This window comes from Ceratosolen solmsi, unplaced genomic scaffold (genome assembly GCF_000503995.2).
Source record: "Ceratosolen solmsi marchali unplaced genomic scaffold, CerSol_1.0 scaffold43, whole genome shotgun sequence".
Taxonomy (NCBI): domain Eukaryota; kingdom Metazoa; phylum Arthropoda; class Insecta; order Hymenoptera; family Agaonidae; genus Ceratosolen; species Ceratosolen solmsi.
Genome location: NW_011948431.1, coordinates 1,737,740 through 1,752,834, shown reverse-complemented (window position 1 = coordinate 1,752,834; position 15,095 = coordinate 1,737,740). Strand labels below are relative to the sequence as shown.

At 30.5% G+C, this 15,095-nt stretch overlaps 1 protein-coding gene across 1 annotated transcript in view; it reads left to right on the top strand.

The window, feature by feature from the left end:
* The window catches only part of C3G (C3G guanyl-nucleotide exchange factor), a 73,160-nt gene that overhangs the window by 28,924 nt on the left and 29,141 nt on the right, over positions 1 to 15,095 (top strand). Inside the window, exon 2 of the mRNA XM_011502134.1 lies at positions 14,544 to 14,967. Coding sequence (XP_011500436.1) covers positions 14,544 to 14,967 — 424 coding nt within the window. The remainder of the gene's footprint in view (positions 1 to 14,543; positions 14,968 to 15,095) is intronic.

Genomic DNA, 15,095 nt, shown 5'->3' with positions numbered 1-15,095 from the left:
TGGGTCATTTGAACGAGACCGCGTGGCTTCAATACGCCCCGGTGAATTCTAATAACGAGCCGGAGTTGAATTTACTTTTTTGGCCAAGAACCTAACGAATTCTAGCGGGGATTTTTGTTTACTCGGCGCGGGCCCAACGGATTTGACAAACACGATGTCGCTGAGGAGGAACGCTGTGCTTTTCCCGTCTCGGCCGAGAGTGAAAGGATATTGCCAACTGGTGTATACGCGAGACCGTGAGTGAGGGATTGGGGGGGGGAGGAGAGGCTATTACGTGACTCAGCGGATAAGAAAATGCCGCGGGGAAATTTAGGACTTTGCGCTCTTCGGTTTCATTATTTTTCCTCCTGCATCCTGGTCCGGCATCCATCGCGATTCTCATCCAGAGCCAGCAGTCGTCTTCCTTTCCGCTGTAAAGGGTATTTATATCGACGAGGAAACGAGAATACGGAATTTATGGGGCACGGAATATCGGAGAATAAAGGCGCAATAAGATGTACTATTGCTTAAAGCGTCAAAAACGGTATTTATATAGGGAGGAAAATAAATTGTTTTGCCCGATGAAGGTATTGGCCAGCAAGCAATGAGATTGTTTTTCTTTTCCAAAAATATCGTCCACAATATTATATTAGCGCTTTATCGGATGCTCAGTTGCATTTACTTCCGGTAGGATTTATTATTATTATTTTTTTTATCACAACTAAGTGAGGATTTATTGTCATTATTAAAGTTGTGTGTATCAAATGTGTCTATGCATGTCGATATTTCGTTTACAATTTGGCACTTGATTATATTAAATTGGAATTAAAGATTGCTGAAAGCCAATATTACATAATCGTGATTGACGTGTCATTAATATTAATAATGACATAGCTTTAAGAAGTAAATCTTATAATTTATAATAAATTCTGAAATTTCACATATAAGGGAATTTTCCTCTTAACGTTACTCTGATAAAATAATGTAATCTAACAAACAAATATCAACTTTATATTAGTACATTAATGTAACTTATGCAATTGTATGTTAAAATTAATTAGCTTTTTAATAATTGTAAATTTTGCCAACATCTTCTGGTATTTACAATGATAGAAAGTTGCAAAACATTTTTCTCTATTTAATCGTACAGTGTATAGTAATTTATTACGACATAAACAATATTTAATTCAAGCATAAATTATTGGATCTCCAATTTACTTTTCGACTATGATATTTTTTTAATTTAAAATTTTTTAATTAGAAAGTCAAATATATAAATGTAAATTTTCTGAACTCTAATATGTTTATGGCTCCGAGTATAAAATAAAATCAACAAGTAAAAATCACAAATTAATCAATTTATTCCTTTAAACTCGTATGATACGATATATTATAAAATAAATTTTTTCTTACTATTTATGGTCTCTTTTAAAGAATTTTATTTAAAGGTTATAAGGTTTATTTAATTGAAAAAGTTTAAAATTACCGCTTTACCATTTTTCATTTTCAAATCCTTCATTATGCGATTAAAATTTTTTTTTTTTTTTTCAACATAATCTTGTGTTTTATAAGAACTTTTTTTAATATTTCAACGGGACATGTAATATTACGATAAAGATAATGTAATATTAAATACTAAGCAATATGAGTTTGAAAATTATGATAAATTTTCTTCTATATATGATGCTGAAAATATCAACATTTTTATTTCTTATTCCTCTTACTGATGCATTTTAATGGACAATTGAATGCCTATGTACGCACCTATTAACGTAAAATAATTTAATCGATATAATAATATCAAATACTTTCAGTTATAGGAAATAAAAAAATTTTCATGCGAATTTAACACGTTAAAGTTCAGATGAAGCAATAAAAAAGTCAACGGTGTAAATTCGATTTCAGTGAGTGACAGTGCAGAAATGACCGAGACAAAAACAAAATAAAAGTGTTAAAGGAAATCTGGAGGATAATACCAACTGATAATTAAGCGGATAAAACTAATTCTCGATATTATAAGTCAAGCAAAAACTTCTTGTCAAATGCTTAACATTTTCCTATTTTTCATAATTCTGCACTTTGAAACGTATGCTCATCAAAGGATAGTAATAGAAAGCATATTTATGTGCTTTTCCAATGGGGACATAGGGAGAGTAAAATGGTACGAGAGAGAGAGAGAGAGAGAGAGAGACCGACTAAAGTAAAGCCGATAATTACCTACCGTTAAAATTGATTATCCGTGGGTTCGTTAACGCTAACAGAGACATAAAGTAACGGATTTTGGTTTAGAAGAGCCTAGTGCTTCCCTCTATATTAGTAACCATTAACAATGAGAATTTTATAAAAAAATTTAATTCAATGTTGTATGATTAGCCGAGTTAACGTTATAACAAAAATTTCGCCATTTGAGAAGAGAATTGAATTATTGTTTAGTTGTCAGATATGGCATCGAAGTATTCTAAGGTAATTTAGATTTTTTCAGAGCAGTACATTAACGATACTTGAGCTTAGTTATTATTTACGCAGTTTTGTGCAAGACTTCTGATTTATTAGGACAATTTTTCATTTTCAATTATACTTCATAATTTATAAATTCAACAATTTGAAATTCTATTAAAAATTTTTATTATAAACTATTTAATAAGGAAAGTTTTCATAGTGCAAAAGCATATTTGCTAAAATGAAGAGATGGTGCTAATTTTTTAGTATATTGAATACAAATTCAATAATAACATATTTTATCATTTACACTTGTTTTATCGGTCTAAAATGTGGTTCTAATTATATAATACTGTATCACTAATATAGTAATTATAAATTACTTTGTTTATTTCCACAAGAATTATAAGTATTAAATATATATATATATATATATATATATAACAGTGCTTTGATAATTTAATAATGAAAGTAAATTTTGTAAAACGTTAAAAAATTATTTTGAATACTTTTATAATTAAGCAAAATATTAATAAATAATCGAAATGAGTCATCCTGTTTTTTTTTCTAGGTGTCTACAAAAGAATACAATAATTTTCTCAAAGATATAATGTATAATGTAGTAATATGATTTTGTCATTATTATTGTTAGTTGATTAATGATAATTATTATTATCAGAACAGCGTTTATTTTTTTACTATTAATGTTATTTCCTTACAACCGAATGAGGTAATAATAATGATTCCATAAATATTTATAATAAAATTCAAGCGTTTTTCATGGGAAAAAGAATATTATTCTTTGAAACATGGAATAACAGTCTTAATGCATAAAAGCTTAAAAATTATAAATGTAAACTAGAAAATATTTTAGAAACGAATAGAGATGAAAAAAGTAGAGTGATGGTAAAGTATCTGGGAAACAAACACCTCAAGTACTTTAATCGCATTATTACCGAATCAGCAAAGAAACTTGAACGACGAACGTTAATTGAACGAGCGTTTGATACTTGAATGTATCAAACAAGCTAAAGTCTAGTTTAAAACAAAATAATACTATGAGCTCACTGTTAACAACTTTCAGTTTACTAAGAATCTTAATTTATAGCAAAACGAATGGTTTTGTAGAGAGCGAATTTCTAAAATGTTATATAAAATGTATAAAAGATACATATATATATAAAATGTTTTATTTCAATCATTATTATGTGGCTTAAAGTGTTTCATTTAATAAAGAAATATTACATTGTTATATTTTATAGCAAGATGTTTGAAATCTTTATAATAATCATGTTAAACCTTAATAAAATTGCTTAAAGGAATATTACTTTAAGATATGTACTACATGTATCGTGGTATTTTCTCTTATAATTATTACCTTAAAACTATTAATCTAAATTACATATTAAATAGAGGCTTTCAATCTAAAGTATACGCATTATTTGCATTATTCCCTCTCAAATTCATATATAAATTATTCATTAATATTAATTATTTAAATAGATTTCACTTGTGCATTGTTTGGGGCCATTAGCTTAACAACCAATTTATCAATATAATCCGATAGAAAATAGTAGCGATTATGAATGCGTCTTATAAAAATTGAATTTCATTAGGGTGATTTACTAAAAATTTATTATTAAATAAAAAGTTTATTTTGATGAAATAGCAGTTGAAGTTTAATGATTATAATTGATGTTGGAGCCGAATATTTGAAAGATCTTCTCAATTGCAGTTATAATTAAACGGGAAACTTTTTCTTTACTCGTACTCGCACTTATATATTTCTCCGAAATTAAACAATTAATCATAATTACGCGTATTCCAAACTTTGTTAAAGAACAAATGATTTGTAAATGGATATTTTTCAACTTTCAAGAACAATGTCCGTTATTCATTTAAAGATCATACGACTTTTTTTTTCATTAAATTATTTATATTAAAAGTAAGGATGAATAAATTTTTATTGAAATGATGCATGAAGATAAAGAAGAATTATTTGATAAATTTATTTTAAGGCATGTGGCATGTAGTGAAAATTACATTTGTTTTTCCGTAAATCATAATAGAATGTATCGATTTCAATGTCGATGTCCGTAATTATTTTCATTTTTTTCTTTCTTTTTTTTCTTTCTTTTTTTTCTTCTTTTTTTCTTTTTTTTTCATTCTCTATGATATCGAAGTTCAATGAAAAATCAATTTACAATAAAGGATAAATTTAAAAAGAATGTAACTTTAATCTAAAGCGGCAGTTCGTTAATACGTTTAAATATAAAAGCATGGAAACCTCTTATACTAAAAAGTAAAATTCGAAATATTAGTTTCATTTACGCACGCACACGCACACCCATCGGCACCCATTTATTCGAAATTTTGAGAAAAAAAATGCATAAAACTCGTGTTAATTAAAAATAATTGTAAAATGTATTATGTGCTTATGTTCGTATCGGTATAGTTATTAGTCAAGGTGAAAAGAATTATTATAATTTATAGTTGTTTATATAACAAACAATATAAATAGAGGGAATACGATCGATGTATTTTTTTTACAAACACTTCATGATATCGAAGTTATAACGATAATGGTAGATTCTTAGGGATCGTTGGATTCATTAACTCTTCCTGATGGTCAATTTTTTCAACTGTCAATTCGCGTCTGTGGCTCTGATTGACATTGTTCCATTACACCAGGAAACAATGATGCATGTCAATTATATGTCACGTAAGATACTAAAGTCATTATTTCGGGGGAAATGCGCGGTTCCTATATTTCCCCTCGTTTAATAATTTGGTCAATAGTGGTGAGCAATTTTTGCCCAACCACCACCAACAGGATGTTTTCCTTTGGTTATATAAGCCAACAAGAATAATTGCCCAGAGATAGTTAATATCGGCATGTCTCTCTTCCTCTCTCTCTCTCTCTCTCTCTCTCTCTCTCTCTCTCTCTCTCTCTCTGCGTGTCCATCAAACAATGCATTCGTTAGTTATTCGAACGAGTAATTAAATTTCGAATGATCTCCGGATATCGATCAGCGATCATCCATAAAAAGACCTCGCGATCCGTATTTCGTGACGGATTTGTAAAAAAAAAAAAAGACTTCCAAGCTCTAAGAATTGACGCCTCGATACATGCCAAGACTAACCTAATGAACCCCTGGGAAGTGATAGAGGACCGCACCCTATGCAAATATCTCGCCGACATTCCCATAAAATAATCGTGCGACTTTCCCGGGCAACTTGGGGCTTTACGTTCGAGCGACCATGGATCCTCGATTAAACAGGCTTCGTCCATTCGATTGGACGCCGTTGTCCTTTTCTCCTTACTCCTAACTACTTCCTCGCGACTTTCACAATGCGTCCCGTGGAAAATACTGACTCGATGACTCGACGAGCTGCTAATTAATTTTTTTTTGCTATGCAACGTTTTATTATTTAATGACGCCCGTTTATTAATAAACGTCGTATTGGGCAGGCAATTTCTGCCGTCAGTGTGCATTATTTATATACTGGATTAAGCCGTTTGCGAGCGAACTCTGGAATAATAATCGATCTTTTTCCTTCTCGCTGCTCGGATCATGAATTATTGATGAAAAGTCGGCTTTCCATGCTATTTAGAATTCTTTTTTTTTTGTTCTTTAGATTAGCTATAATACGAATATTGTTCTAGTTGCTTTTTATCTAATGCGATTAGCTTGGTGCCTTTACAAACATTATTTCGTTGCGATAAACATAATGTCAGATATAAATTACTAGGCTATTTTCCACGTATTACTCATGTTCCTTTATAAAATGCCGTTAACCTAGTTATTTACTTTTAATTCCAGCCGACGTAATATTTTCCTCGTGATCTTTAATTTTAGAGAGATAAGAGTATTCGATCGCCATGAGGTGTTAATTGAATGTTTTGACTTATTTGTCAAAATGTTTAACTACGAGTCGTTGTTACGTGCAGGAACAGTAGTGAAAAAATTTAACTTTCACCGATAAAAATATTATAATATCAATTAATTTGTCAAGTATAATCTTTTGCATCACATGTTAATACTAATTAACCACAATACAATACGTTCATCGTTATTTAATGAAATCATTTACGATTTTCGTGATAAATATTTTTTTTTTTTCCTTTTTTTTTCTTTTTTTTTTTTTTTTTTATTGTAGAAAGTAAAATAAGAGCGCATACATAGTCAGAGCTCTAAAGATGCCATTGAAATCACTGAAATAATTATGCATTATGGAATAGCGTTATAAATTAAAAATTCATGACTTAGATATTACAATAAAAATAGCAGGACAATATCGAAATCAGTTCGATTTATTAAGTGTATCGACGCATTAAAATTACTAACCAATATTATCCTCAATTTATGGTCATTAAAATTTAATTGAAATATCTAAAGCAATTTGTAAGCGATTGCTATATCATAATAATTGAACTGTTTGAAGCTTACAGTTGGTTATTAACATTAAACATTGTTTTTATCGTGTAAATTTTTTTTGCTACAAAGCGATAAAAATTATTTTAATTAAAAGAAATTTCTTCCCCTTTGATAAAAAAATAAACTTAAAACAAGATGATTTCTGTTAATCAACATGACAGAGAATTACAGTTAAAAAAAAAAAAGAAAAAAAGAAAAAGCACATTAATTCTAACAAGTGCGTATGCTTATTAAATTTCAGCTCAACATTACATAACGATAAATCATTAAATTAAAATATTATATTAAGATTGATCGATGAATTTACATTGCTCGCAATAAGCCGCACTATTAAATATCTCCGATCCCTATTAAACATATTGAGAGATCGATACAGTGTCATTACCCGGTATTATGACTTGGTTTCTAAGTCAGCATTTCGAGCGTGGGAATGAGAGACGATTACAGGAATTTCGATAGATTAACGTTTGTTTTCGCATGTGACCGCTCAATTTACGTCTCATTCAGCCTCCTTCATGGATCTTTCTCATACTTCGCATATAAAATTAGCAATTAAGATTTTCTTATTTCCCATTTCTATTCGCCTGCTTGATTATTATTCCATTTAAACCACAATTTTTTTACGTAATATTGATTATTATTCTTTTCGTACAATCAAAATCGTCGTCATATTTAACATTTTTACGAATTTTTTCGTACTCACATTTTTTTCCCACTCCTTTTATCACAAATCCATCTTTTATGTTTGAACGAGGGCATTTGCCGTATCTCGTGCAATTACGCGCTTTTTCGTATATATAATCCGGCGATAATCCTTCAAATTCCACGATTCTATGCTTTCAGCAGTGGTCGACTGAGTATCGTGTGGAAATTAATTGAAGCGCATTAGCGAGTAAATCAAGTGAAACGTATGACAAACTACGTACGGCATAATAGCAAACTGTCTCTCTCAACCACATTACGCCAAAATTGATTCATCCATTACATTTTATTCAATTCCGTGTATATGTCCTTGGGACCGAATTAATGTACCCCCTACACCCTCCCCCTCACCCTACCCCCTCCCCATCCCACTCCCACTCCCACTCCCACCCCGTCAATAGCGCCGAGAAAATCAATGCTAAGATGAGTAAAGACATATCGTTGAAATTAAATTCAATGCACAGAAGCTGCCAGCCGATATGCAAATTCTACATTATATATTTATGAAATTGAAATCGACTACGATCCACCATCGTCGTACCATCACAAAATTTATGCATTAGATATGATCGCAAGGATCCCATAACCGATTTCGTATCCTCGCTTACAATCTCTCCTCCTCCTCCCCTTCCCCCTCCCATTCATCGATTCATTATTCTCATTTCCAATTCGAAGTAGCGCGATAGCGTTTTAAATCGTAAATAAACTTTCGCTATTGAATTGGAGCGAGACGGCTCATCCAGCGACTAATAACAAGGCGATTTAATTTTTCGACGGCGACACGAGTCGACAGCTCGGACGACAAAAGCGAGCAATTGAGTTTCCAACTCGGTAATTATCGTGCAAGAGACGACGCCGACTTCTCCGACCGACCTTTGAAATGCGAATTATTTACCATTTTGCGAGCATTCGCATTCTGCGTCGTCTTACGAACAAAGCCCGACGCTCGTAGCCTAATTCGATTGCCAGTCACCCCGGTGAGGCGCAAACAGCAAAAGCCCTCATCCTCGTCCACGTCCTCATCCACCGGTGTATTCCTCGAAACAGGGGCTCGACCAGATCCAGGCTCCTCTCCGCGTCTATTATCGGTCGAGGCCAGGCTCGCTTTTCCCGCCTTTGGGCGAAAATTAACGCCAGCCGCCAGTGGATTCCGATCCCTCGCATGACCGCCTGAATGGGCTTTGATTTGCCGGGCTATTCTCCTCCCCTCCCTTCGCCACCACCTATACCACCACCCACTCATCACTTCATATACCTCACCCTGTCCAATTCCCTTCGGCCCTTTTCATCGGCACCGCTGATTTTCTATATTTGCTGATGACGCGCGATTACGGCCCGTCCAAATGGATGGCCATGGAGTCCAACCGCGTCGTCGTGCCCTATCTCGGTACCCGATTTTCCATTCGGGATATCCCGTCTGTCTACATATTTTTCACATACTTTTCCAAACGCTCGAATAAAGCGGCTCACTTTCGTGTTTATTTGTACATTAGTACGTGGGAGGCTGCGCGGGACATTCAGCTTTTATCAACGCAAACGCATTTTTTTTTTTTTTTTTTTTTTTTACTACCAAGTGTAGTTAGTACGATATAAAAAAAGATTCATTTATTTTACTCGCGCGTTCATTACAAAATACTTATTAATCTCAAGATTTTCCACATCCTAGTTCCTCCGTCATAATGTATTTGTAATTTAACAATGTTTATTATTTATTTTTTTCCATTCCAGTTCCATAGCTGCTCTTCATTGTTACTAAAGCATGATTTGCGATAAGTTTATACGACTAAAATTTCAATTTCCATTCAATATGGAATACAGTTGTAATTTAATATTAACAATTACTTTTCGATTTAAGATTTCACATCTTAATCCTGACGTACTTATAAAAGCATTTTCATATAATATTGTTAGGTAAGTCGTTGTGCGTTGTAATAGCGTATGTAAAATCATAATAATTTTGTTTTTCGTATTACATTAAGCATACCGATTGAAGTAATAAATATAACAATGATACTTTTTTCTGCGTTACGAGGCTATTGTGACGGATTCTTTTCTTGTTAATACAAGAAAATCACGCGATTATTCTATTTACCGTAGCTTTTACAGCCTCAGTTGTTCATCTATGTTGTTTTACATTAACAAAAATTATTCATACAAAATTTCTTATCGTTATTTACTTGTTATTTCGACACTTGTTATATGTTCGTTAATTATTTGTTGTTGAATGTTAGTTCAAAAGATAATATAATAATTCTATTGAATGTCATCTAAACCACATGATTATTATATGATGTATTAGACAAAAAAAATCTTTAGAGTATTTTTTAATTCATAGCTTTATTAACTGATTTTATTAATTTTCAGTTTTAACTAGTTCTATGGGCAATATATATATATATATATATATATTCATTGTTTAATATTTATTTCATATTTGAAAAAGATCACGTGTATATCTAAGAAAATTATTTGTAATTTATTTTAACCTTATGAAATATTATTATACTGGAAGCGAATTATAAACTAATTTTTTATCATAAATTTTTCTACATTACTTCTATATTCTTTATTATTCATATTTTACAGAGAGTCCATAGAATTTTGTAATTTTTCTTCTACATCATGCAATTCTTTTCTGTTAAGTGATCAAAAGTATTCACAAATAGATTTAAAATCCATTTATAAAAGTCCGTTAAAATTTATTTGTTTCTCAAATAATTTTTCAACCACAATTTTTGATTACTCACGTCGATTTCTGCTTTTGTTCTATCTATTTAAAATTTTAGTAATTTATTTTATTTCCGAATTATGTTTTTATTAATAAGATTTTTATTTTATTCTGCTTTCGATGAATATTATTTGTAACGTAAAACTTTTTAAATAATGAAAACAAAAATTCTTAGTAATTATTCTTTAGTAATTTTGTCTAATTTATTTATTTTAGTATTAAAATTTTTAATGTCTAAATATCTTAAGTTAATAAAGAATTTTATAAATATTCATATTCATTCCATATGAACGAGTATTCATAATAAGTTTTTAATGTTAAATTTTTATATATAAATTACAAATTGCTTAAAAAAATGTAGCATATATATCAATTAAAAATCATATAAGAGTTTTTTTCTATTTCTTTGTTTTTTTTTATCGATTAATCAATCTTTATGTCTTCTTGTTTATGAAAAAATTTACAATCTTTGGCTTTTAAAAAGAAATTATTTTTTTTAATATATCCATCTAATCAGTAGCGGTTAAAACAATTTTATATATATTATTTCTTAATTTATTTTTAGCGTCATCTTAATAATTATGAAAATATTTAATGTTAATGTTAATGAAATATAAAAGTTGCATAAAATGAATAATTAAAATTGCAATATTTAATATATCCCTTTTTAAACAATAAAATTATTTTTCTATTTCCTATATGTATTTTTACTCTTATTTCTTATGCTATTCAATTTTCTTTTTTTTTTTTTTCACTTACATATTATTATTTACAATTTAATATTTATCTGATACTATTCTTAAATAACTTCTTTTGTTGAAATCCTAACGTCTGTACTTGATATATATTTTATATAATTTGTACGCGTCACTACAATTATTATACCTGCCAATTCTCTCTTTCATATCGATTTTTCACATAGTTTTCTCAAGTATAGTTACGTACTTTCTTCTTAGCCTTCAATTATTGGATTTAATATCAATCTAAAGTGTTTATGGACCTGTCTTTAGTTATTAATGTTTCTTTTATATTTCATCTAGAATTTTCAAAAATAGCTTATCCACGATATTTCTACGTTTATTTTGTTCTTTATTAAATAACAATTATATAAAAATGTAATTATCATGAGTTTTTTTATTCGTTTTCCAATTTTCGTAGAATTTATTTATTCTTCTTTGTTTTCGTAAATAATATTTATCTCACTAATTGATTTTACCTTTTCTTCATTTTTCTTTGCCTTCGGATTCACAAACAATTATTTATAACTTGATTTTTTAACTTTCAACATCATGTTACTTCTTTCTACTCTTCTTCATATTTAACAATACATTATTAATTGATATTAAATTTTACTCATTTCTATGAACAAATGAAAAATTGTTAATATACTTATATTACGTTCTCTTTTATTATATGCAGATTATTATGGCATATAAGAAATATCGAATTTATATGTATATTCTCACAACTTGAAAATCATTTTCGAATTATGCGTCCAGACTAAATTTGTCAATACTGTATTTTAATTTAAAGTTTATCGAATACTTTCATACAGTTCATTAAATAGATATTTACTCGTATTTTCGCATAATTTTATAAAAATTTGCATCGGATTACTATATAAAAAATTTATATTTTCGTGAAGCTGTAAAAAAATTTGTGTCTTTATTTAATGAATTATTGCTTATTTATTATATTCAAAGAAAGACGTTCATTCAAATTTTTCGATAATATTCCAAAACATATTAATTAAATTTCCTTTTAATTAATTTCAATCGTTATAAAATACAGAATATTTAATAGTTCACTTAGCATTAAATAATAGTTAAGCCGAATGCTTAATATCTTTGAAATTTTTACAAATACCATTTATTATTCGGATATTTAATCCCACATTTAATTTATTGAAATCAAACAATATATTAAAAGATATATAAAATTCTAATTCTCAAATACTGAAATTCTTAATAATATTACTTTCAATTCTCAAGATGAAAAATCAAGGTGTCTTACTAATTTTTCGATAAAAATGATTGTTAATTTAATGCTGTTCTCTTATCACAATATATTTGATATCTGAAAAACAACGTAACTTTTATTACTCCCCCCCCCCCCCCCCCGGCCCACACACATTCAATTAAATATTGTAAATGATAAATTATATAAATGAATATTTATGTATAATTGAACATTTAATTGAACATTTATATTAATTGATAGTTTATGCTTTTATGAAAATCTTAGTAGGCTCATACACAAAGAATAAAATACGTTATTAATGAGAACTAAATTTTTTCATGATATTCCTTTTTAATCATTCAGTTTTACAAAACACACGAAAGTGCTACGACCTGCAATTAAGCTCGGTTGGTCATATTTATGTCACTTAATGACTATTTCATTCGATTCCTCAAGGCTCGTCGGGTACATTCGAATAAATCGATGGGGCATTTGCTTTGTTTCCCAATTTTATATAACCTTTCATTGGATTATTTTGCACATTGACGTAGCAGACCATTTATTAAAGCCGAGCTTATTTCTGCAAATTCAATGAACAGAATTTGATAATTAAATCAATTGCATGTGTCTCGCGCAATAATAAGTTCTCGTGTGATAATCCTTTGCTGAATTCTACATGGAATTACGGCATCGACATCATAATGTGATATGTAATTGTTACGCGTATAATGTCGCTGAATTAACGTGGCGAATTTTTCGAAACTAATGTCGGTAATTCGTAATTTTGCTTGCTAGGATAGAAAATAGACTAGTAATTTTATCATCATGCGCAAATTAAATTAATTAATTAACTTTTAGTTTTGTCGTAGTTGTTAAATATAAGGTACATTACTAGACTATTTAAACATATAATCATATTAGAAAAAATGTTAACGATTTGAAGAATAAGCAATGAATTACATAAGGTTAAAATAAATAATGTTCTTGCATCTCAAAGTATTATAATCAAATAAATAAAATAATAATTTGCAGTAAAATTCATTATTTATCTGTTTTTTTTTTTTTTTTTTTTTTATAACAACTTTTAACTTAAGATAATAACAATTATTAAGAACGGATATGTTTTATAGGAGGGTGTGAGAAAGTGAAATATATCACCACTTAACGTCATACGTAAATAGCAGCGGCGCCTGCGTCGAGCAACCCGGAAAGTTGACGCGTAAAGCGATACTCCGTTTACAGGGGTTAATTTTTATCAATAGTTTTTTCTTTCTAATAGTCATTAAAAGAAATTGCCCGTCTTTTTTATATTTTATTTTTTTACTTTCTTTTTTTTTCTAATTATTTTATAGCATACAAATTATATATTATCATCAATCAATTGTTCGAGTCGAGCTTTCAATTATGTTATACAAAAGATTATAAATGGCATAAATTTTTATTAAATATTATTATACCTTGTGCACTTATAACTTCTATTCAATACCCCATAATTCATTATAAAATATACATTACGTATATTATCGTCTATCTGTCATATAAAAATATTCTAACTCTAATAGAATAGTGTCGGTTTTTATAATCCGGCCAGAGATTCTTTTATGAAAGTAATGCATAGGAATTTGAAAATAATAGAAATATTCAATGGAAAAATACCGGCGTTGGTATTTCTTTATTGAAATTATTGATTATAAAACTCAAATGCCTTTTACAACTAGTAAATTAAACGAATTAGAGTGTTTTATATATATTGTCAAACATTAATCGAGTGAAAGAGGAATTAATTAGTTATATGGAGAGATGTAAGAAAGAAATTTTTGATAATCTATTGATATCATATATATATATATATATATATCTTTGCTTTTTTTCTTAACCATAAATCAGATAAAAGTTAATAATGCAAAATATTGATGAATTTTTTTCTTAATGAAACCGTCGAATAAATTTGATGAAATTGTGTTAAAAAAAAAAATTTTAAAACAACAGGTGATAATTATTGCAATTTATGAAAAATTTATGTGAAAGAAGGCCAGATTGAATTTGCAGTTTGGCCAAATTGAAGTTGCAGTCTGTTAAATAAGGCAGGATTAATGAATCGGTTGATTAGCAATCAGATGAGTTTGCGAGGAGCTGCACTCGATCCTTCCACAATCCACAATCCCGATTTGTCCAACGCGTATCGAAATAACAATGACGCTTATGAAATTTAGAAGCAATAGAAAATTTAGCATAATTAGCCGCTAACTAACCCATCTCGGGTTAGCACTGAATAATCCATAACTTTTCTGTTGCAGAGGTCGAGGAGCGACCGCCGGGGAAGGCGCGCGGGGGTAAGTTAGCGCGTCGTGCGCGCTCCTTCAAGGAGGACTTCTTGGAGAAGCTCTCGCAGATGCGGTCACCCGGGGGAGGTGGGGGCGGTAGTGCCGGCGGTACGCGGGCCGTCTCGCCCTCGTCGCCGAGGACACCTCGGGAGCCACTAGGAGCCGGCGCTGCGACTACCACCACCGCCGCCGTCTCCGCTGCTGGCGAGCAGCTCGACAAGAACCCGCTGCGCGACCTCCATGTCCATGTGCGCCAGGTGCAGCTGGCTCTCCTGCACTTTCGCGACGTCGTCTCCAAGAACAAGCTAGAGATGCTTCCGGGCAACGGGACCGTCGTACTTGACACAGTCACCACCATACACACCCTCCTCAAGTCGTATCTGCTTTATGAGAACAGGTGAGTGAGAGGGAGGGAGAGTTGGGCGTCGTCTGCCACGTAGCTCAAACTTTTCTTTATTCCCTTACGTACGAGGGTTATTGGGCTTATTGTCGCGGTGTGTAATACGGAGAATCGAGGCGTTGTGG